This window comes from Lacerta agilis, chromosome 7, assembly GCF_009819535.1.
Source record: "Lacerta agilis isolate rLacAgi1 chromosome 7, rLacAgi1.pri, whole genome shotgun sequence".
Classification (NCBI taxonomy): domain Eukaryota; kingdom Metazoa; phylum Chordata; class Lepidosauria; order Squamata; family Lacertidae; genus Lacerta; species Lacerta agilis.
In genome coordinates this window covers 76,099,181-76,123,570 of record NC_046318.1, presented here as the reverse complement: position 1 = coordinate 76,123,570, position 24,390 = coordinate 76,099,181, and the positions used below count along the sequence as shown (strand labels likewise).

Here is a 24,390-nt window from a genome sequence, read left to right as displayed (position 1 = left end):
ATACCTTCAATAGCTCAGGGCCTCATCCAACCTAAATCTGGCCCTGCCATCATGATATTTGGTGGTATATACATATATATATATATATATATATATATATATATATATATATATATATATATAGATATATAGATATATAGATATATATATATATATAGCAAATAAATTAAATAGGATTTAACGAGCATGCACGCATGTACACACCTGTCGACATCTTCAATCTTGTGCATATTAAACAGCAGGGAGGGTACTATCTTGTCCATGTTCTGAGGCTCCCATATGGTTGCCTGAAGTTCGTCATTAACAGTCTTGCGAACCACACCCTGGATGCCCCTGATTCCAGCAATTCGGATCCTAGAGGAAGATAGCAAGGCTGAAGATAACAACAACATGATCCGCTCATTCATTCACTTATGCATTGAATTTATTACTAGGGTTGCCATACTTCCAAAAAGTAAAATTCCTGGCACCCAAAAAGTTGTTCAGCTTTTTTTTTTTTAAGGAAGACGCCCAAATTGTGGAGCTAATTTGGGTAAGCCAAGAATAGTGATTTTAAGCTTTTTGAGCTGTTACCACTCCCTGACATTTTGCCAGTCTGTCAAAATTCACCCCTGACTCCAAAAAGAATGGTCCAAATCTATGTTATATTTAGAGAAAACTGTACATAAATAAAGACATTCACAGGACTGAACAAATAAAAAATAAAATAATTCCTTCTAGTAGCACCTTAGAGACCAACTAAGTTTGTTCTTGGTATGAGCTTTTGTGTGCATGTACTGCTCTCAAGCCAGGTGTCACCCATCCTGTATTTGTGCCTTTCATTCCCCCCCCCCACCCAAGTGTAGTACTTTACATTTCTCCCTGTTAAAATTCATCTTGTTTGCTTTGGCCCAGTTCTCTAATCTGTTAAGGTCATTTTGAAGTGTGATCCTGTCCTCTGGGGTATTAGCCACCCCTCCCAATTTGGTATCATCTGCAAACTTGATCAGGATGCCCTCAAGCCCATCATCCAAGTCATTGATAAAGATGTTGAATAAGACTGGGCTCAAGACAGAACCCTGCGGCACCCCACTAGTCACTTCACTCCAGGATGAAGAGGAGCCATTGATGAGCACCCTTTGGGTAGAATGTGTGCTTTTATTTAAAATGCATCTCTGGGTTATTTGTGGGGATATATTTTCAAAATATAGTCCGGCCCCCCACAAGGTCTGAGGGACAGTGGACCGGCCCCCTGCTGGAAAAGTTTGCTGACCCCTGGTCTAAATCAAGGGAATAGCCCCACTCTATTCTGCCTTCATCAGAACACAACTGGAATACTGTGTCCATTTCCAGGTGCTACAGTTTAAGAAGGATATTGAGAAGCTGGAACGTGTGCAGAGGAGGGCAAGCAAGATGATCCAAGGGTCTGTAAACCAAGCCTGATGATGAATGGTTGAGACAGTTGGGTATCTTTAGCCTGGAAAACACCAAGAGGTGATATGACAGCCATCTTCAAATATCTGAAGGACTTTTACAAGGGAGCAAGCTTGTTTTCTGCTGCCCCAGAAGGCAGGACCTGAACCAATGGATTCAAAGTACAGGAAAAGAGATTCCAACTAAAGATTAGGAAGACCTTTTTGATAGTTAAGAGCTGCTTGACAGTGGAATGGACTCCCCCAGGAGAGAGCCAGTGTGGTGTAGTGGTTAAGAGTGGTAGACTCGTAATCTGGGGAACCGGGTTCACGTCTCCGCTCCTCCATATGCAGCTGCTGGGTGACCTTGGGCTAGTCACACTTCTCTGAAGTCTCTCAGCCCCACTCACCTCACAGAGTGTTTGTTGTGGGGGAGGAAGGGAAAGGAGAATGTTAGCCGCTTTGAGACTCCTTCGGATAGTGAAAAGCGGGATATTAAATCCAAACTCTTCTTCTTCTTCTTCTTCTTCTTCTTCTTCCTTCACTGGAGGTTTTTAAACAGAGGTTGGATGGCCATCTGTGAGGGATTTTAAAGCTGTGATTCTTTCATTGTACGGGGTTGGACTAGATGATACTTGGGGTTCCTTCCAACTCGACAATTCTGTGATTCTGTGTAATCCTCTGCACAAATGCATACAGCTTGCAGCACAATGTGGCCAAGAGAGTACAGTAACACATTGTGCACATTTATTGCATAACATGTTAGCTGATGCCAAGAGGATGCTGTTTTAGGAACCAGCTAAAGACATGTCTTTTAGTACAGCCTGTTTAAGACTGCATTCCCTGACACTTATACTGAGAACTAGCTAATTACATTGTTATCGGAATTGGTTTTTTAAAAAATATTTGTATTATATCCCCTGCTACCTGCCCTGGAGTGGGGACAATATTGAGATGATGGACAGGATATGAGGCCAAAAATAAAATATACAAACAAACAAACAAGGCTGCACTGCCAGTGCATTGATAAAGCAGGGGGAGAAGAGTAACACTGATTAGATCATACAAACAGTTCTATGAAACCTATTTTAGTGTGTAACTTCAGCAATGACTAGGGCTGCAGGTAAACATCGGCTAAACAATGCACATCCAGACTGCTTTCTTGCCTTGGTTTAGAATAGATGCACATTAGCAATTTACCGTGAAGGCAAGGATGCAAAGATGACCTGCAGGAGCAAGAAGGCCATGGCAAATTACGCAGAATTGATTTTTAGGAATTCCATTTGTTAAACTGGAATTCAGAAAAGGAATCACAAAAGGATAAAGGAACAGGGTGCTAGATATCTGCTCATATCTACAAGGAAGGCTTGGGTATCAGAAGTAGCATTAAAGTAAGGTGCTATTAGGGACAGGGATGGAGTGCTCTGGGTGCTGATGGACTCCAACTACCATCTGCCCCAGGCAGCATGGCCCAATGGTCACAGCTGATGGGAGTACCAACAACAGTCCCATGCCCCTTGCTGAGAACAAACTTCGCAAAATACCACCTGATCCGGAAGGGTCGTGTGTGCAAAAAAAAAAAAAAAAAAAAATCATATTCCCCCCTGAAGAAATATGAGAACTTGTCCGCAAATGACAAGCCCATTCTTTGGAGATTCAGAGTCAGGGAGATAATCTACCACATACTGACGTGTGAGAATTTTGGTGTAATTGGTCTTCGCATGTGCGGTGGGGTGGGGGGAGCAGGGTGGAATTATTAGCCAGTGAAGACCTTTAATGTCAGTTTAAATTGCAATTTAAAAGGCAAGGGAACATACGGTGCTTGTTGGGCTCAGCTGCCTACTTGAAATTCTGCAAGAGCAACTTTCTTGTCAGTTGCAATCCCGCTTGGTGAAGAAGAGGAGGATTTATAATGACTTTGTTCAAGCCTTGTTTTATACATGCTGCGTGATCCAAACGAGAGCTATCATTCTGAGTTAGCTACACATTGACAATTTTATGGTTGACTGCAAATAATTATAAGGATTTGTTTTTTTTTTATAAGAATTTATTGACCTTTTTCTTATAACAACATATACCCACACCCACACCTACAATTAAACAAGTACAAAACGAATACATTGATAAAACAAATACAAACAGTGTCAAGTTTTCTTGTTGCATCTTTTCTTTAAAAAGAAAATTTCTATTTCCATATCTTGACCATTGACTTCCCCTGCCCTTTCTCCTTCGAGTTCATATCTTTAATCTATTTTATAACCATTTCTCCTGAAATTCAAATTCAATTATATAGTTACACACAATTATATATTCAACATTTAACTAACAATACATCCTCATAGTAATATCTCATCATAATTCTTCTTCCATTGAAATCTTCACCAATCATTTATATCATATCTATCTCTTCTATCCTTTAAACTGCTGCTAATAACATAGTAACTCAAAATATCTCCTTTCATATTCAAACAAAAAATAAAACAGAAAGATTGTTGACAGTATTCACCCTCCGATTTCGAAATTCCATGACAGGCTGCTTCAAATTTTACTTAGTGTTTCACCCCACACCCCCTCTGTCCATTATTCTTCTCCTGGTGGCGTCAACACTGAATTTCCCTGTGGCTTCCCTCTCCAAGCGTCCACAGATCCAGGCACAGTCCAAAACTCTCCTTGCCACGAGCTCCAGGATGTCCATCTCATCGTCTCTCAGCTTCTCCGGTTCTTTGTAGCATTCCTTTTCTTCTTGTAAAAACCATAATTCTCTGTCCCTGGCCCCCGAGCTCACACCTCGGGGACTGGATATAACAAATCTTACCGTCGCCTTGGGACTGCCACCCCCAAAAGGCGAGTTTCTTCTCCGAAGTAGCTCACTCATTTCTCTCCATCTTCCCAGACATCCTCTCAGCTCTTTGGCAAGACTTTCTTCCAAAGTGTTAAAAGTTTTAAAAGCCTCCTCTGTGGGCAATTGGTTCTCTTTCAGACCCCCACACAAGACTTTGACTTTCCTGTACAGCAGTTCCACCTTCAAAGCAGTGAGCCTCTGTTCGTCCGTTAGTCCAGAGTTCAGTACCAGTTCAAGGACGAAGCCCAGCATACTGGTAGAGGGGGAGGAAGTGGGTATCAAATTTCTACTCCTGCCTCTCTGTTCATCGCCATTTTCCTAAACTGGAGCGCAGATACCGCAACTTTAAATGGAGATATTTTCCACTAATTTACTTCCCAAGAAAAAAGTTTGCCAGTCTCATGTATCAATTTTAAGCACATTGTAGCAGTCCTGTAGCAGCAGTTGCTCAAATTGGTTAGCTTCTTTCACTCGAAGGGAAGAAGGCAGGCTGCCTTTCTCCTTCCCCCCGGATCGTTCCAAAAGCTCGATTTCTGGTCAAATTAGTTACTCACGACCACCGGGTTCCTTTGGCTCCATTCTTCAAAGGTAGAACTAAGACGCTCACCGCGGGCTTTGTCGCCGCATTTGCATCCCGGTTGGGGCATATCCCCGTAAGCCCGGCTCCGTTGTCCCTTCACCCCCACTCCCCCTTTACAGGGGGGGCAAGGGAAGGGTTCGGAGCCTCCGTGGGCGCAGCCGGGGAGCCCAGGGTGCGGGACGCTCTTCCCGCACCCCAACCGGAGCCCCGCTTTGCGGTTGCGGGGCTCCTAACCCCCGGGATGGATCGGGCGCCTCGCAGCCGAAGCAGCCCCGACCACCCGCTATGGCGTCGCCAGCCGGAAGTCCAAATAATTATAAGGATTTGCTCTTCCACAGCTACTTCCACTTCAGTTAAGTCCACGAGCACACTCCCCACACTTTTTAAAAAAGTGTTTTATTAGTGGCTTTTCAGTCTACTGGATTAATTACCTTAGGATTCATTTTCCCTTTATCTGCAACCTGAATATAAACTTCTGCAAGTTTCCTCACGCTAGTACCGTAGGAACACAGGGAGTGACCTTATATCAGGTCGTGTTCTATATTTCTTTTTTAAATTAGTTTTCATTAAATATCTTTTGTGATACAAAACGAACCAATAAACAAGGAAAAGTACATACAGCGCCTCTCCTCTCAATTCATAAGAGTATTTTTTTCACAGTTTGTTTACATTCAGTATGAGACAATGTTGTCAGAGGCATTGGGGAAAGTTCTGTGGGAATAAAAGGTTTGCTGAGGAAGCAAAAAGAAATCTAAAGTCCATGTCAAGCAGAAAGCATTCAGGACCATGGACAACTCCACTTAGCCCTGCTGAGGAAACTGCCTGAGATGTTTCCTCAGTAAGGAGTTCGAGCCCAATGAAGCCTTATACAGGTGAAACTCGAAAAATTAGAATATTGTGGAAAGGTTCATTTCTTTCAGTAATTCAAATTAAAAGGTGAAACTAATATATGAGATAGACTCATGACATGCGAAGCGAGATATGCCAAACCTTCATTTGTTATAATTGTGATGATTATGGCGTACAGCTGATGAGAACCCCAAACTAACAATCTCAACTTTGGGGTTTTCATCAGCTGTGCGCCATAATCATCACAATTATAACAAGCAAAGGCTTGACATATCTCGTTTTGCATGTCATGAGTCTATCTCATATATTAAACTCCAGTAGCTAATAATAATAATAATAATAATAATAATAATAATAATAATAATTTATTATTTATACCCCGCCCATCTGGCTGGGTCTCCCCGGCCACTCTGGACAGCCTCCAGCAAATATTAAAATACAATACAAAGTCACAAATTAAAAACTTCCCTAAACAGGGCTGCCTTCAGGTATTTTCTCTGACCCCTGATGGGAGGGCATTCCACAGGGCGGGTGCCACTACCGAGAAGGCCCTCTGCCTGGTTCTCATTAAATTGTTTAATGAAAACAATTGCTTACATAAATGGACTTTTCCATGATATTCTAATTTTTCAAGTTTCACCTGTATAGTCTGAGAAGTGTGTTAGGCTGTGTCTCTCCGGAAGATCTGCCAGGCTAGTTATAGAGCCCTCACCTCTCCTTTTTTTTGGGTAGCATTTGGCTTATGTGGTATGAACGTTATGTTCATTATTCCACTGCCTCGTTGGAGCCTTCATTGGCTCCAGATACATTTCTGGGCCCAATCCAAATTACATTGGTACCTTGGTTTAAGAACAGCTTAGTTAATGAACAACTTGGATCAAGAACGCTGCAAAGCTGGAAGTAGGTGTTTTGGTTTGTGAACTTTGCCTTGGAAGCAGAACATGTTCCGCTTCCTGTTGAGTGTGTTCCATTTGTAAATTGAGTCCCCCGCTGCTATGGGAAAGCATGCCTTGGTTTAAGAATGCTTTGGTTTAAGAAGGACTTCTGGAACGGATTAAGTTCGTAAACCAAGGTACCGCTGTATTTGGTTTTGAACTAAAAAGTCCTGTGCAGATTGGGGCCCCAAAAGCGAAAGGACTGTCTCTTTCCATAAATACAAACCTGAGCCCTACAATGTGTCTCCTCATGACAAAATTTGGAGAGTTGGAACAAGGAAAATGGCCCCCAGCATCCAGATGTGGAACGCTTGCCTCAAAAAGGTGCCCCCATTAGTGTGAGGCCTGTATTCTCCCAGGCTTTAAAATGCCGTTTTAACGCAGTTTTAGTGTAATTTACACATTCAACTGCTATTAATTATTTGAGTCTCTGCTGGCATGTTCTGACCGATGGAGGGTTTTGATTCTCCGCGTTGTGGTTTTGATGGGTGCTGGCGGTTATTAGGGGCAGTGTGGCAATGGTTAAGATTAAGAGAGGAGGTTAAAAGAGCACAATTTATTTAGAAAGCTTAAAAAGGTCCCACAGGAAAGTGAGAAGAAAACTGCCGGATGAGATTAGCCCCACAGCCAGGGAGCTACCACTGAGAAGGTTCTCTGGCCTGAGTTCAGTCCACTAGTCAGGGACATTTGAAGTATGGCCTCTGAAGAGAACCGTAAGGTTTGGGTATGCATATGAAGGAAAAGCGATTGTTTGGGTCATGTTGCTCCAAGCTGTTTTTCAGCGTGACAGAATTTGAGGTAAGTGTGGTGAGATATACATTTAATAAGAGATAAACATTGACATTTAGGCCTGCCTCAGTGCAATTCATGTGAGCTACTGAGAGATTTCACTTTCTTGGGTTCCATGATCACTGCAGATGGTGACAGCAGTCACGAAATTAGAAGACGCCTGCTTCTTGGGAGTAAAGCAATGACAAACCTAGACAACATCTTAAAAAGCAAAGACATCACCTTGCCGACAAAAGTCTGTATAGTTAAAGCTATGGTTTTCCCAGTAGTGATGTACGGAAGTGAGAGCTGGACCATCAAAAAGGCTGATTGCCGAAGAATTGATGCTTTTGAATTATGGTGCTGGAGGAGACTCTTGAGAGTCCCATGAACTGCAAGAAGATCAAACCTATCCATTCTCAAGGAAATCGGCCCTGAGTGCTCACTAGGACAGATCCTGAAGTTGAGGCTCCAGTACTTTGGCCACCTCATGAGAAGAGAAGACTCCCTGGAAAAGACCCTGATATTGGGAAAGATGGAGGACACAAGGAGAAGGGGACGACAGAGGACGAGATGGTTGGACAGTGTTCTCAAAGCTACCAACATGAGTTTGACCAAACTGTGGGAGGCAGTGAAGGATAGGCGTGCCTGGCGTGCTCTGGTCCATGGGGTCACGAAGAGTCGGACATGACTGAACGACTGAACAACAACAACACTGAACTTAGGTAAACAAGGCCTCAGAAATATCATTCTTATCTTTCTTTTGTGCAAAAAAACAAAACAAAACAAAAAGTCACCCATATTTTCACTAGAGGGAGCTAAAGACCAGAGTAACAACTTCATTGTGCAGGCACACAAACAATATTCCAGTTTTCTCTTCTAACATTTTGCACAGCTACTTAATTTTGCCTTAGTTTTGTGCCAGATCCATTTCACAGATATAGGCCTACATTTAAGATATAAAATAAACAGGATGGTAAATCATCCATTCAAATAAATCCAAAATAGTCCTTCTAGCTGAGCTCATTTCCCACTGCAGCAAAAGCACCAGAGAATATTGTGGCATTTTAAAGACTAGAATCCCATTCATTTGTTAACACTTTTAGCCTCAGGGTAGATAGACTGAAATTAACGAACAGGAAGAATTCCTTTAATATCAATGGTTCTACTCTGTGTAGGACTTAGTTGGCTGCAAGCCTTGATCTCTAAAGGTGCCATAAGGCTCTTTGTTGTTTGAGGTTTCACATGATACATTATCTTAAAATCAAGATGCAATAATTATTTGCACGCAAGACATTAAAAGGACGTGAGCAAACTGCAGGGTAAAACATACATAATCAATCTTGTTTTATTCATTTGTGAATTTCCTCAGCGGTAAGTCAGCACACTGCTGTCTGAGGTATTTTATAACTGCATGTACCCTTAACAACGTCTGCTTTCCAAAGCTACATTCCAAATTCTAGCTCCGGAGATTAAAAACGCCGACACATGACCCACAGCGGTTTATTTTAGGAAAAGAGATTGCCATAAAATGAATGTTTATGAATAGAAACAGTGTTTCAGATGGAAGGCTGACACGGGAGACAATTTGAATCAGAAACGAATTGAGTGAGGACGCCTAGGCCCCCTGCAGCTGACAGGAGGGTGGGGAGCACTTGAAAATCTGTCAGAACTTTCTGGAATAATCTGTGCTGTAGCTCTAGCCATCTCGAACGTGAGATCGGAAACAGGACTGAAGCAGAATGCAATCTGCTTACATGGATTGCTTCCTTCAAGAAACAAAAACATATCCTCCAAGATTTCTCCAATGAAAATTGGTGCATCCTATTCCTTAATAATAATAATAATAATAATAATAATAATAATAATAATAATACCCTGCCCATCTAATTGGGTTGCCCCAGCCACTCTGGGCAACTTCTATCATATAAAAACATAACAAAACATTAAACCTTAAAAACAGGGGTCAGCAAACGTTTCCAGCAGGGGGCCGGTCCACTGTCCATCAGACCTTGTGGGGGGCCGGACTATATTTTGAAGGGGGGGAAATGAACGAATTCCTATGCCCCACAAATAACCCAGAGATGCATTTTCAATAAAAGCACACATTCTACTCATGTAAAAACATGCTGATTCCCAGACCGTCCACGGGCCGGATTTAGAAGGCGAATGGGCTGGATCCGGCCCCCAGGCCTTAGTTTGCCTACCCATGATTAAAAAGCCTTCCCTATACAGGGCTGCCTTCACATGTCTTCTAAAGGTTGTATAATTACTTATCTCCTTGGCTTGGGGGTTGAGTAACTGCAGACCCTCCAACGTTTCTCCGATGAAAACAGGGACATGCCAAGGAAAAGTGGGATATTATGGGATCAAATCAGAAACCAGGACAGCTTCTGTAAATCCAGGACTGTCCCTGGAAAATAGGGTCTGTAAAAAGGTTTCTCGGCTTGGTGATAAAGACCCATTTAAGGCTGTTGAAATGGTAGCGAAACATAGGTTTGAGATTTCCCCCTCCTCCTATATAATCTTGACAGCCTGGAATATGCACGCTGCAGAATTAAATGGTGAGAATGCTGAGGTGGCTACAGAAGAGTGGATAGTATCATTTCAGTAACCATTTTGAACAGGAACAGAGAGCTACAACTTCACTACACACACACAGGCCATTTTTGGCAGCCTCTGCCAACTTTGACTGCAACGTGAAAAACATTTAGGGATGAATTGAGGCCATGTGAATCAGACTGACAACAAGGGACATTATGGGGCAGGCTGGTGACTCATTTCCTGTGGGGCAGGAGCAGAGAAACCTGGGCTCCCCCCTCTCTCCTCTGACAAACCCTCAGTTGATCTGGAGTAGAGGCTTCAAATGAAAGCAGTTCACGGAAATTTTCAAGGCAATTTAGCTCTAGACTTGCCAGGCAGAAGGAGGCAGCTTCTGACTCCTCTCCTCTACGGAGAAGCGAGTACAATGGCCGGCCAGCTGTTTTGACAAGGATACAATCTTAATTAAGAAACATATGCCTGGCAAGTCTAGAGCTTCCATGAAAAATATCTGAGAATTTAAGGGACCGCCTTGTCCCCATATTCCCCTGCCCAGAAACTCTGTTCCTCAGATGGGGCATTGACAAGAGTCATCCCGTATCCCAGAGGACGGCTGGGTATTACAAGTAAATTGGCCTTTTGTTCCAGCCCTCTTGAATTAGTTGCCAGCTGAAATTAGGCAGGAATTTAGCACCCTGATATTTAGGTGTTTTGTGTTGTGTAGGCTCCTATGATGTAAGTAAATGGACCCCGCCTGCTAGCCTGCTCCCTAAAATATCATTTGTTCATTTCTATATATAGGGTGCCTACATTCTGCAGGGACTGGTTGCATGGCAACATGGGCAAATGGCTTTAGATACCTATTAGGTCCATAAATTACCATATAGCATATATTCAACACAAAAAAAAACAGTGACAATTTGTTGCTGACAAAGGACAGCTGGACATATAAAGGGCACCAATACCTTCAATAGCTTAGGGCCTCATCAAACCTAAATCCGGCCCTGTACGCACATCTGGTTACTTACTCATTTTGTACTTCTGGATCCTCGTGGTAAGAATGACACATGGCGCTGAACTGGGAAACAAAGAAGTCATAGCGCCTGTGGTATGAAGGAGTATCTTCCTCAATGTTTGCAAATTTAACGAACTAGGGAAATTGGAAGGAAGAGAATACAAGATTGGTTTATGGTCAGAGGTAATGCTTGAAAGGGGTAACAGTATATTTCCTACTTTCCTGGCTTAAAACGTATGACCCTTGTGGTGTTACACTGAAAGACCAAGATCAGGCATCCCCAAACTCAGCCCGCCAGATGTTTTGGGACTACAACTCCCATGATCCCTAGCTAACAGGACCAGTGGCCAGGGATGATGGGAGTTGTAGTCTCAAAACATCTGGGGGGCCGAGTTTGCCTATGCCTGACCAAGATCAACTTGGATGTGCGCTTAATCAGAGGCAGCTAAATAACTTGTTTTTCTTAACTTTGTTATAGGCGTAGGGCAGCCAGATTTGTGTGAAATAACTTTGTTTCACCAGCTCCCTAAAATCGTGAAGTTAAGATGTGAAAACTTCACTTCGAAAGTCGCCACGTTAAATTCAGCCTTTCCATAAATATCCAGGCAAGGTTCCACTTTGAGGGAGCAAATTATCTCTGCGCACATTCTTAGAAATATAAAGTTTACTTTATTTCCAGTGAATGTACCTTCTGCTATAGCCAAAGCCACATTCGAAGAAGGCACGAGGCCAATTTGAAACCTCATTCACCTGAAAAAGGTAAGGATTTGAAAATAATTTATGATTGCTCAGAATAGCTCTTTCCTCCTTATGGCTGTAGAATCTTTTGTGTTGCTATGGAAAAGGCTTGCACAGATTTTAGAACTACTGGTACATCACATCACCTGAGGAGAATGATACTCAAAATACATCCATTTTCAACATCTGCTAGAGTTAGGGAGGTACTATGATGTGTTTAATGCACGTATTATATCCAACGTATTTGAGGGACAGACATTTCTTCCCTCTTGCTCATTCACTGTACAAAAGTTCACCTGAAAATAGGGATTGGCAAATTTGGCTTCTCTCGGGTACTCATTTTTTTCAGTCTTAAGTTCAGTTCTCATGGAAATTCGCCAGCCTTTCAGTGCTAATTTCTCAGGAAAATAGTCAACCAAAATTATTAAGGAGATGGAGCAACTCCCCTGTAAGATAAGGCTGCAGCAATAAGGACTTTTAAAGTTTCGAGAAAACAAGAGTATGAGGTGACATGACAGAGATGTACAAAAGTATGTATGGCATATTTAAAGAGAAAAAAAGCTCTTCTCCCTCTCTCAAAACACTAGATCTTGTGGCCATCCAATAAAGATGAATGTTGGAGGATAAAAGACAGATAAAATAAATTATTTGTGCATGCACTGCATGGTTCAACTGTGGAACTCCCTCCCACAAGAGTTTGGGAAAGCCACCAACTCAGATGGCTTTAAAAGATGATTGGGCAAATTCATGGAGCCATGATGGCTATGCTCTGCTTCCACAAATTTCCCACAGGGATCTGGGTGGCCAGTGTGAGAACAGGATGCTGGAATAAATGGGCCACGGGCTCATCTGATATTCTCCTAATACACACTTATTTGTGTGAAATTTTACCTGATATACAAAGCTTTTCCCCTTAATGTAATACGTATGTTATCTTCAGCAATATATTCATTTATATGCACACTTTACCCGTGTACAGTGGTGCCCCGCTAGACGAATGCCTCGCTAGACGAAAAACTCGCTAGACGAAGGCATTTGTCTAGCGGAAGGCTGCCCTGGTAGACGAAAAAGTCTATGGGGTTGCCTCGCAAGACGAAAAATTTCCGTCTTTTTTTCCGTTTAGCGGAGCGCGGCTGTCATTGCCGCTTCGATAGACGAAAAAACCGCTAGGCGAAAAAATTCGCAGAACGAATTATTTTCGTCTAGCGGGGCACCACTGTATATGCATTTTTGCACACATTACTTAAGCGCTGCAAAATTCAGAGAAGTGCAAATTTCCGAGGAGGGCTGGGCTTCAGTTCATGTACTGTTTTGAAATTAGGTAAGTTCACCTTTAAATGTGAACTCCATTGGAATTCTCCATCGTCCTTAGTCATCTCTGACTAAGGGGATATCAAAACTGCAAGGACACTTCCCCCTTTTGTTACAGCCATCAAAAGAGGAACTGAAAGTGTTTACGCTCCTCCTGCGGTCCCTACTCGGCTGAACTTCGGTTTACTCACGGAATTGGTCCCCAGAACTTGCAGCTTTGGCTCTCCAGACTCCAGCAGCTTAGCTACCATATGAAGGAAGCTCTCGACAAATGGTTTGATGCTCTGCGAGCGGCAGGCCATCAGAAGCTGGTCCAGGGCTTCCATGGCGATTAAAACGTACCTGAGAGAGCAGGAAAGCAAAGATCCACAGATGTCAGGCAGTGCATGCGCTGTTGCTATGCCTATTTATCTGAAAGGAAGCCTCGCTGCGTTCCATGGGGCCTCCTTCCACACTAGGCTTAGTTAAATTCCTAGCACTATCGCTCTAGCTGTGCTGTTGTATCTGTGTTTTAAGCTCCAGGGGAGGAGGGAGAAGGCAACCTGGTTTGGAATAGCTTATAAAGCAGTATTTCAAACCTTTTTGCCCCCCTCCTAAGAGAGGCTGGGTCTTTCAACAAAGCCAACCTTCCAGTCCAATCGTATGCCATCCCATCAGGCCCAATCCATTGGCTCTGCTGGGAACTGTGCTGCCTCTGGCTCCAGCTCTCCTGCAACAGTTTCTATTTAACCTATTCATTGGAATAACTTTGTAACTTTAAGGTATATAACACCAGTGAAATTAGCCAAGATGTATAAAACAAGTAATCATTGTTGGAAATGTAAAGAAAAGGAAGGTAGTTTTTACCATATGTGGTGGGTCTGTAAGGAGGTGAAGGCTTTCTGGGAAATGATTTATAACGAACTTTTAAAAATGTTGAAATATATGTCCATAAAGCAGAACTTCCCTGTATTGCCTGCCCTTTTGCTTATCCTTTTAAGATACTTGAAGCTCCAAATGGTTGTTTTATACTTAAAAGGGGTGGGATACCTGGGAATGGAATACTAGATGGCTTCCAGGAAACAAAATTGAGACAACCAGTATTGTGTGATGTGTAAGACAAAGGATGTTGACATCCTGTCTTGTTCGAAGAGTAGTAAGTTGCGTTTGTTGCTGTGCCCATTAGACAAATCAGGTGCTTTTTTAAAAAGCACACAAAATGCAATGAGCAAAGCAAACTTTTACTTTTAACCCAATTTGGATGGTACCCTTAGCTTTTAGAAATTTCATATGACAGCCTTGTGTGTGTCAGGGTGTGGTGGTGGTCACTGCAGAGCTTCAACTGGAGGATCACTAGGGGTGGGGGTGATAAATTTCTGCTTTAGATGTGTCCGGGCAGAGAGCTAAGAACTGAAGAGCCTATGGAGGCAGAGACTAACACGAGGAGTCATCTCACTTGTTCACACTTGAATGTATGGAAGATTGAAGAAAATTTCTATTAAATTAAACTTCATGTCTGGCCCATTAAAAAAACAAAAAAACAAACCCAGAAGCCTTCTTACTAGGCATTGTAGGTAATGAAATACATAAGCAAGATAAAAGACTGTTTTATATGCAACAACTGCAGCAAGAATCTGGAAGCAACAAGAGATACCAACAAAAGAAGAGTGGCAGATGAATTTAATGGACTATGCTGAGTTGGCGAAACTAACAGGGAAAATTCGGAACCAGCAAGACCAGACTTTCCCGAAAGATTGGAATAAATTTACAGAATCCTTGAAAGACAATTGTAAACAACTAACTTCGCTAGTACGGTTGCAAGAGGTTTTGTAAGGTGGACTTCATCAATTACTGCAAAGTATAATTTAAAAATTGTTGATTTACAATTAGGATTTAATAGTAACAATTATAATTCCAAAATGCAGTATTAGATAATAAGTGGGGAAAGCATTAGTCGAGGAGGAGGGAAGTCTTAAGCTGTTGTAGCCAAATGCTTTCTATGTTACATAAAAGTTGAATGTTATGTTTAAAATATTTGCAAAAACTAATAAAAATATTGTGTTTTTTAAAAAAAACAAAAAAAAAACTTTGTAACTTTAAGAACTGGTGCCTGGGCTTCTTTTCCCTCCTCCTCCCACCACATCCCTTTTTCCTTTAGTGCCATGTCCTTTGGATTGTCACATCAAGGAAAGGAGCTCTCTCGTTTGCTACTGGCCTCATGTAAGCCATTCTGAGAGCCTTGGGGGGGGGGGGGTTGGTAAAAATGCTTTAAACATTGATCATTACATGTCCAGCAAGCATGAGTACATCTGGATTCAAAGCTGAGGAAGCGAGCAATCTGCAGGGTGGGATGCATGCCTTCTTTTTAAGTGGGCTTAAAACCATCCCAATTCTTTTCAATGGATGTACACAGGACACTACACTGTGTAGGGCTACTCCCACATTTTGGAAAATCCTTTGACCTGGACCAGAGCTGTTTGTGGAGCAAGGAGAGGTGGGCAGAAGAAGAAGAAGAGTTTGGATTTGATATCCCGCTTTATCACTACCCAAAGGAGTCTCAAAACGGCTAACAGTCTCCTTTCCCTTTCTCCCCCACAACAAACACTCTGTGAGGTGAGTGGGGCTGAGAGACTTCAAAGAAGTGTGACTAGCCCAAGGTCACCCAGCAGCTGCATGTGGAGGAGCGGAGACGCGAACCCGGTTCACCAGATTATGAGTCTACCTCTCTTAACCATTACACCACACTGGCTCTCCACCATAGAGCCTCTGTTGGGCTTCGGCCTTGGAAGAAAGAGGAAGCCTCTGCCACTCCCAGCTCCACAAATAGCTTTATCCTGGGTGAGGCTCAAAGACGGAATCAGGCCCATAAGTATTGGGACGGGTTCAGACCTATCGCAAAGGAGGTGGGATGGCAACTAAATCAACTCCACCTCACTTCAGGAGTAATATGTTCTTGGGGTCACTTACAGAAAACACTGTCCCTTTCACAGTAACAACCGATAATGGCTCGCAATTACATCTAAGTGCAAATACAATCTTTCAAGCTCGGGAGCGCATTGCTGAACAGTTATAAAGATGGTGAATGGACCACAAGCTAATTTCAAGCCTGGCCTAATGTGAAATGAAACCATCTCATTTTCTCCCTGACAACATCCACGCTTTCAACACTGCCCAGTTCAGATTCTTAGATGCGTGTTCGCTGTGTCAAGTGGATTGTAGTGAGTTTTGCCACGCTGAAATGACAGCTGGACACCCAATGTGTAGGTTTGGCCTAAGACAAAGGAAAACAGGCTTCTGACGTCAGTTAAGTTCCTGCAAAAAGTTCCCACTGGTTTTAACTGCTGCTCAGCCTGAGTCACAGACACCCTCTCCACCATCTAAATAAAATCCATGGTTCTAGCCCAGATTGCGGGGGGAAAGTGAAAGAATCACTGGTGGGGAGATAACATCAGCATTAACGAGCAAGAAGCTTACCCGTAACGGTGTCTGACAACATCCCGGCTCAGTCGCTCTGCTAAGTAAGCGCCAATTCGATCGAGCTTCTCAGGTGCAGAAACGGCATAAAAGGTCAGCTTCTCCATATCAGCTTTGACAAGTCCATCCTAATCACAAGGGGAATCACCAGTCAATGTTTTTTTTTTTCTTTTTCCTCAGTAACAGGAATCACTTATGATTTGCACTTTGGATACTATGGCCAGATATTGATGTGGTGAAAAGTGTCCTGGGGAATGGCTTAGGGAGCTGGGTATGTTTAGCCTGGAGAAGAGAAGGTTAAGGGGTGATATGATAGCCATGTTCAAATATATAAAAGGATGTCATATAGAGGAGGGTGAAAGGTTGTTTTCTGCTGCTCCAGAGAAGCGGACACGGAGCAATGGATTCAAACTACAAGAAAGAAGATTCCACCTAAACATTAGGAAGAACTTCCTGCCAGTGAGAGCTGTTCGACAGTGGAATTTGCTGTCAAGGAGTGTGGTGGAGTCTCCTTCTTTGGAGGTCTTTAAGCAGAGGCTTGACAGCCATCTGTCAGGAATGCTTTGATGGTGTTTCCTGCTTGGCAGGGGGTTGGACTGGATGGCCCTTGTGGTCTCTTACAACTCTATGATTCTATGATTCTAATGGACCAAAGGCATACGAGGCCACTACCTTGTTGAAGCTAAGCAGGTCCAGGTCTAGTGAGTGTCTGGATGGGTGATCAAGGAACTATGTACAGTGGTACCTCGGAAGACAAACAGGATCCGTTCCGGAATCCCTTCGACTTCCAAAACGTTTGGAAACCAAGGCGTGGCTTCTGATTGGCTGCAGGACATTCAGGTTCCAAAGAACATTCGCAAACAGGAACACTCACTTCCAGGTTTACGGCATTTGGGAGCCAAAATGTTTGACTCGCAAGGCATTCAGGATCCAAGGTATGGCTGTACATGCCATCTTAGGTTGCATGATGGAAGAAAGGAAGGATATGAATATCAGGAAATAAATGAGTAAGTAAATAGTGTAGACCAGTGTTTCCAAAACTTGGGTCTCTGGCTGTCTTGGGGCTATAATTCCCATCATCCCTGACCACTGGTTCTGCTAGCTAGGGATGATGGGACTTGTAGTCCAAAAAATGCTGGTGACCCAAGTTTGGGAAGCACTGGTATAGACACTGGCCACTGAATGACTGACTTCTAGAACATTCTAGGAAGGGGAGTGAAGCAGGATTGTAGACTGCTAAGTTCTGGCTCTCACCACTCCACCAAACATCTACTAGAAGACCAGTTGTGGCATCATAGCTAGAGTGTCAGGACTGAGTAGAGCCAGTTTCAGGCTGCACACCTCACCCCCACTGGCTGACCTTGGGCCAGTTACCACCTTTCCAATTATGTTACCTCACAGGGTTGTTGTGAGGGAAAGCTGGGGATGGGAAGGACAAAAGTGCACCATCTTGAGCTACTTGGATATAAATAAATACTTCAGAAAGGATAGTGCTTCTTTTATTTTTGCAAATTATGTTTGACAGAGCATTTCAAATTCTTTCACAGAGAATTAATAATTCAGGTCAAACAAAGTACTTTAAAAATAAAATAAAAAATAACAATAATCTTGAAATTATTCCCACAGGGCAAAATTAAATTGTGGAAAGGCAAGGTATGCAAATTATTAGCACGCTTCACTTGATTTTAAAAAATGAATGAGTTATTAGCAAGACAAGGAAAAAATAATTAGAATTACAATATCCCACAGGACTGAACCTAAATGTACTGGAATGTTGCTGATCCATTAGCTGGAGGAAATATTTAAATTCAGAGGGATAATAGCTTGAAGCGTTGGCTGCATCTTATTTGGAACTGGTTCGCTGGTTCACACCCAGATCTCTCCAGGTAGGACTGGGAGAGGTGACATGTTTGAAATCCTGGAGAGTGCCCTGATGAGGGTAGCCGATGGGTTTCAAACCCTCAGCGAGTTAGGGATTTCCCCTGCATGTGAAGACAGGCTCCGGTGGACTGAGAAGACCAATGGTGGGTCATTTGGTCAAGGAGGTGGTTTCTACACCTCTACACGTGCTGTAGAGGGAAGTGAAGGGCAGATGGGGCTGGTCAACCTAGGAAGGTGGCCCATCTAGGAGAAGGAAAACTCTGGTCCTCTGCTGTTTGGTGGGACATCTTTGGGAGAAGAAAAGACTAAGGAGTAAACCCTACACAGATCTGGTGTGGAGTCCCTGAGAGGGTTGGATGGAGTCTGGTATGCCTCCTTCTGGTAACTCCTGCAGCCAAGCTGGTGCCAAAGGTGTCGCTCTGCTTTCCTTTGCACCATGTCAACGAGGCCAAGAGGAGGGGGTCTTGTCATCTGATCAACACAAGACCTCTGTAAAGCCCTGGAGAAGTCACTTTGGTAGTCCTAACATAGCAAACATATGGTGCTGGAGGAGACTCTTGAGAGTCCCATGGACTGCAAAAAGATCAAACTTATCCATCCTTAAAGAAATCAGCCCTGAGTGCTCACTGGAAGGGCAGATCCTGAAGCTGAGGCTCCACTACTTTGGCCACCTCATGAGAAGAGAAGACTCCCTGGAGAAGACCCTGATGTTGGGAAAGATGGAGGGCACAAGGAGAAGGGGACGACAGAGGATGAGATGGTTGGACAGTGTTCTCAAAGCGACTGGCATGAGTTTGGCCAAACTGCGTGAGGCAGTGGAGGATAGGGGTGCCTGGTGTGCTCTGGTCCATGGGGTCACGAAGAGTCGGACACGACTGAACGACTCAACAACAACAACAACAACAACAAAGCAAAAATAATGTGGGAGGCAGCAGTTACGAGTTACTGGTCTCTGCTGCCACAGCAGGTGCCGTGACTCTCCAGTGGTTTGACTTCATCCCCGGAGGTGCACTCCATGGTCTCTCGAGACAGATGGATGCCAACAGCCAGACGTTCCCCAGAACTGAACTTGGAACCTTTCACATGCAAGGCATGATCACATAAGTGCGTAAGAAGAGTTTGCTGGATCAGGCCAATGGCCCATCTAGTCCAGCATCCTGTTCTCACGGTAGCCAACCAGACATTTGTGGGAAACTGACAAGCGGGTCCTGAGCACAGGAACAAATCGAGCCGCATGGCTTGACGTTTCCTTTACTTACTTTTGGGTCTTCAGGGAAGATGTTATCCACCAGGCGTTTGTAGCGAGGACGCAAAGCAGCACAGCAGCAGCAAACACCTGGAAAAACATGGCCCAGGCAGGCAGATGAGCAATGAGGAGGAAAATGCAGTTGCAAGAACCAGAATGTAGCAATAAGGATTTCGAACAGTTATGAAATACCGCCTCCTCCAAAATAACAATTTGAAAAATTGCTCAGTGATACAATAAATGAAATTTATTTAGGGCGGATGCCTTTTTTCTTGGTGCTACCCCTGAGTAGGAATGGGTGGCTCTGTTGTTGTTTTTCTCATTTTACCATTATTAAGTTCAATTCTTCCCATGACCGCATCAGTGTGCAATGTATTTACTTTTAAGAGGAAGCCAGCGTGAAAATTCAACAGCATTTATACATGTATACATGTTTGCATGGACTTTTGCAAAGCAATTCTCCCTAGCATAATGCATGTTTTCTACGTCATTTTCACTAAAGTGTGCATTTTTAATGCACCACTTTACCTCGATATATGCATTTTTGCACAAATTACTTGATTGGAGAACTGTGTTGAAAAATTCAGAGACATGCATATTATGAACAACTGCTGCATTTCAGTTGGTGCATTGTTTCAGAAAATGCAGATTAGTTAGGTGTGTCTTTAAGTGCAAACTGAATTCAGTATATACCACACACACATCCTTATTCCTTATCTCCAGCCACTCACATGATTGGATCATTCAAATGCTCCCCCAATCACTGATAAGCATCCCACTGACATGTCTGAAGAGCACCTGATCCTGGACATCTGGCTGATTTCTCCCCCAACCCGCAATCTGTGCTTTTCATTTTAAAGTAGAAGCCAGACTTAGATTATGCCAATAATGAAAAGAATTCACGCTAAGAGACTAAATGACCATCTCTGGCAGTTAATGAAACAACGAGATTTCATAAGCTATACACGAGGGAGCTATTAAAGAGTGCCAGAGCTCTGAGCAAGGTTATATCAAGTTTACTGGCTCAAGCAGTAGAATATTACAGGGCCGTTGCAATGTTCGTCCGCTAGAAATATCTCGTCATGCCCCAGAGCTGAAGCATAGCAATCACTACCACATATGTCTGAATCTTTCCATGCAAAAACTCGTTCTGCTTCATTAACTTGTAAAAATGCATAGATTTAGCAGATGGAATGCTATCTTCTTAACTACTGTAGTGTTTTGGGGTTTTTGTTATTTATTTATTTTTGGGGAAAAATCATCTATTTTTATCGTTTTGGTAATTAGCACCTCATTTCCCTATGACCAAATGACTCACTGAACTGGAAGAAAATTCAAGCTCTTGCTTTGGAGTGTGAAGACTCCTGTTTTTTGAAAGAAAGAGAGAAAGAGAGAGAGAGAGAGAGAGAGAGAGAGAGAGAGAGGAATCTAAAACAAGGAAGGTAACACAACAGTTTTGAACGAGATTGTAAGCAATCTGAGAGGCTGAAGTCTAATTTCCTAACTTGCAAAATGGTTGCATTTCACCCTTTCACCCATAGTTGGCACAGGTCACCAATCTCAGTGTAGGAGAGGTTTCAAGCAGCATTTCTTAAATAAGAATTAAAAGAATGCTGCAGCGGTATCTTGCCCCATCCTCCAAAGTCACAGCACGCACATGGAACGGGGTCAAATAAAGGACACTGAAACAAAATCTCTGTCATCTTACTGCCTTCAAGCAAGCAAGACATTTTGACGAAGAACATTTTGACAAGACATTTCAGTTCTCTTCTCCTGAAAGAAAGAGGAGATGACACAACAGGAACACAGGTCCAGCATTTCAGTCATTATATAATTATTATTAATTATACTCCAGCGGCATTGCTTATAACGTGTCAAACATCGTTGGGAGTTTCACCCAACCAAGCAGCAGTTCTGCTTGAGAAAGATGTATTTAACAGGCTTCCGAGCTCACCCCTGTAGGTTAATGGAATGAGAGTGCAGGTCACATCTACAAATGTCATGTTTTGGTGTAATACGTCCATTATCTCTCTAGTCATTCTGCTTCCCTTTTCTTTAAATGTTCTCTCCCACTTGTACAAATGGAGGAAACATCCACAGAAGCAAGCTGGGCTGAACTTTGCCAGGGGCTAAAGGAAGAATGCTCCAAAAGACCCACGCTTACACCCACTTTTATCTGTCTCGCAGCTTTGAACAGGATTCCATAAATGTAATAAACCACCAGTAGAATATGCTACCGAAAAGGGCAAAAGCAAGAAACACTTTGATTTACCACTGTAGAATAAGGTTTTGATAGAAACACTTGTACTGAGCTGACCGCCCCACTGCATTGCCCCTCTCCCTCCTGGTATGCAACAACGACCCCCCTTCAGGGAACATGCCTCTGCCCCACCCAGTGATATTTGGAAGACATTGAGGCACGAGGGTAGTGGGAATGAGATGGACTACTGCAATGCGCTCTACGTGGGACTACCTTTGAAGGTGACCCGGAAACTACAACTAATCCAGAATGCAGCAGCTAGACTGGTGACTGGGAGCGGCCGCCGAGACCATGTAACACCAATCCTGAAAGACCTACATTGGCTCCCAGTACGTTTCTGAGCACAATTCTAAGTGCTGGTGCTGCTGGCCTTTAAAGCCCTAAATGGCTTCAGCCCAGTATACTTGAAGGAGCATCTCCATCCCTGTCGTTCAGCCCGGACACTGAGGTCCAGCTCCGAGGGTCTTTTGGCGGTTCCCTCACTGTGAGAAGCAAAACTACAGGGAACCAGGCAGAGGGCCTGCTTGGTAGTGGGGCCCACCCTGTGGAACACCCTCCCACCAGATGTCAAGGAAATGAACAGCTATCTGACTTTTAGAAGACATCTGAAGGCAGACCTGTTTAGGGAAGTTTTTAATGTTTGATGTATTATTCTGTTGGGAGCCACCCAGAGTGACTGGGGAAACCCAGCTGGATGGGCGGGTTATAAATAAATTATTATTATTATTATTATTATTATTATTATTATTATTATTATTTTCACCTCAGACTTCAGTTTATTCTGAATTAGTTTTCTTTGTCCCTCCGATAAACACAGTGCTGCTAATCCTGGATTATTGTCAGTGAAACCCTTGCTTAAAAGATTTGAACACCTACCATCATACGTAACCCTACACTAGGGATAAGGACCCTGTGTGGCCCTCCAGATGCTGCTGAACAGCAAGACCCATCACAGAGTCATAGAGTTGGAAGGGACACTGAGGGTTATCTAGTCCAACCCCCTGCAATGCAGGAATCATCCCTGGCTACTGGTCACATTGGCTTAGGCTGATTGGAGTCAGCCTCCAACATTCGGAGAGCCACAGCGTCCCCATCCCTGTCCTATGCAATGTTGTTAGAATTAACAGCCATCATGACTATTCATAGTTAACAGCCATCATGACTATTGATTGTTCAAGAAGGATACTGACAAGCTGGAACATGTCCAGAGGAGGGCAACCAAAATGGTCAAAGGCCTGGAAACAATGCCTTATGAGGAACGGCTTAGGGGGCTGGGTATGTTTAGCCTGGAGAAGAGAAGGTTAAGGGGTGATATGATAGCCATGTTCAAATATATAAAAGGATGTCATATAGAGGAGGGAGAAAGGTTGTTTTCTGCTGCTCCAGAGAAGCGGACATGGAGCAATGGATTCAAACTACAAGAAAGAAGATTCCACCTAAACATTAGGAAGAACTTCCTGACAGTAAGAGCTGTCCAACAGTGGAATTTGCTGCCAAGGAGTGTGGTGGAGTCTCCTTCTTTGGAGGTCTTTAAGCGGAGGCTTGACAGCCATCTGTCAGGAATGCTTTGATGGTGTTTCCTGCTTGGCAGGGGGTTGGACTGGATGGCCCTTGTGGTCTCTTCCAACTCTATGATTCTATGACTTCTCCTACATGGCTTTCTGTGACTGCTTTGTATCCTGAATAATGATTATCATGTCCCCAAAGAACATTTACATCTTTACAGGAGACCTTCTAACCCTGCTTGCTGTTAGGTTGCTGTGAGGTTGCTCAAGTCGAAATACTTAGTTAATAAACATTTGAAGACTGGGATCCTGCATGCACTCATCTGGGAATATGTCCTATTATACAAAATGGGACCTTGCATAGGATTGTGCTGTTAACTGTTTATTGCTCTGGTTAGTCCCTTGAACCCCACATAGGCACCTCTGCACAGCAGAATGCATATACAAAATGGCAGGCTTGGTTGTTTTGATTCAGGGCTTGCCCATGTAATGACCTTCAAATGTCGCTGTTGGACTACAATTCCAGGTCACCCTCAGCTTGTATAGCCTGTGTTCTGAGATCAAGGAAGTTGGACTCCAAAAAAACATCTGGAGGGCACCGTGTTGACTACCCCGGTTTAAGTGGTTTAATCGAGTTTGAGTTTTCATCGTCTGGGCTGCAAATAAACAGCACATTTATAACTTGAGGGCATTCCAATGCACTGGAAAAGTGTAACAGGAAATAATGGTGGCCTTTCCCAATATGAAAAAGGAAAAGGAGACAACATAGCTTTTCTTGGTTCCATGTTGCATTTCCGCTTCCTTCAATGCCTAAAAAATGGTGCCTGCACTGAGATTAAGATAATATGCAAAATTATTCACAGGCAGTCAATTAATCAGTTAATTGGTAAGAAGCTGCTGCTTACTCAACTAAAAAGCCTTTCATACACTGACAACCTGACAAAATGCAAATATTCATATGCACCAAGCTTATCTATATCAGTTCTGTAAGCCAGACATGTGCTGCATAAATTGCCCAATGCACTCACCTTTCCGAACCATGACGTGTAGACCAGCTGCAAATGCTACACATGAA

At 43.2% G+C, this 24,390-nt stretch overlaps 1 protein-coding gene across 1 annotated transcript in view; it reads right to left on the bottom strand.

The window, feature by feature from the left end:
* The window catches only part of EFR3A (EFR3 homolog A), a 76,803-nt gene that overhangs the window by 38,613 nt on the left and 13,800 nt on the right, over positions 1-24,390 (bottom strand). Inside the window, exons 2-7 of the mRNA XM_033155869.1 lie at positions 24,344-24,390; positions 19,564-19,640; positions 16,424-16,551; positions 13,162-13,312; positions 10,935-11,056; positions 205-354 (exon numbers count right to left, since the gene is read on the bottom strand). The exon at positions 24,344-24,390 is cut by the window's right edge and continues 43 nt beyond it. Of these exons, the coding sequence (XP_033011760.1) occupies positions 205-354; positions 10,935-11,056; positions 13,162-13,312; positions 16,424-16,551; positions 19,564-19,640; positions 24,344-24,356 (641 nt within the window). The 5' untranslated portion in view covers positions 24,357-24,390. The remainder of the gene's footprint in view (positions 1-204; positions 355-10,934; positions 11,057-13,161; positions 13,313-16,423; positions 16,552-19,563; positions 19,641-24,343) is intronic.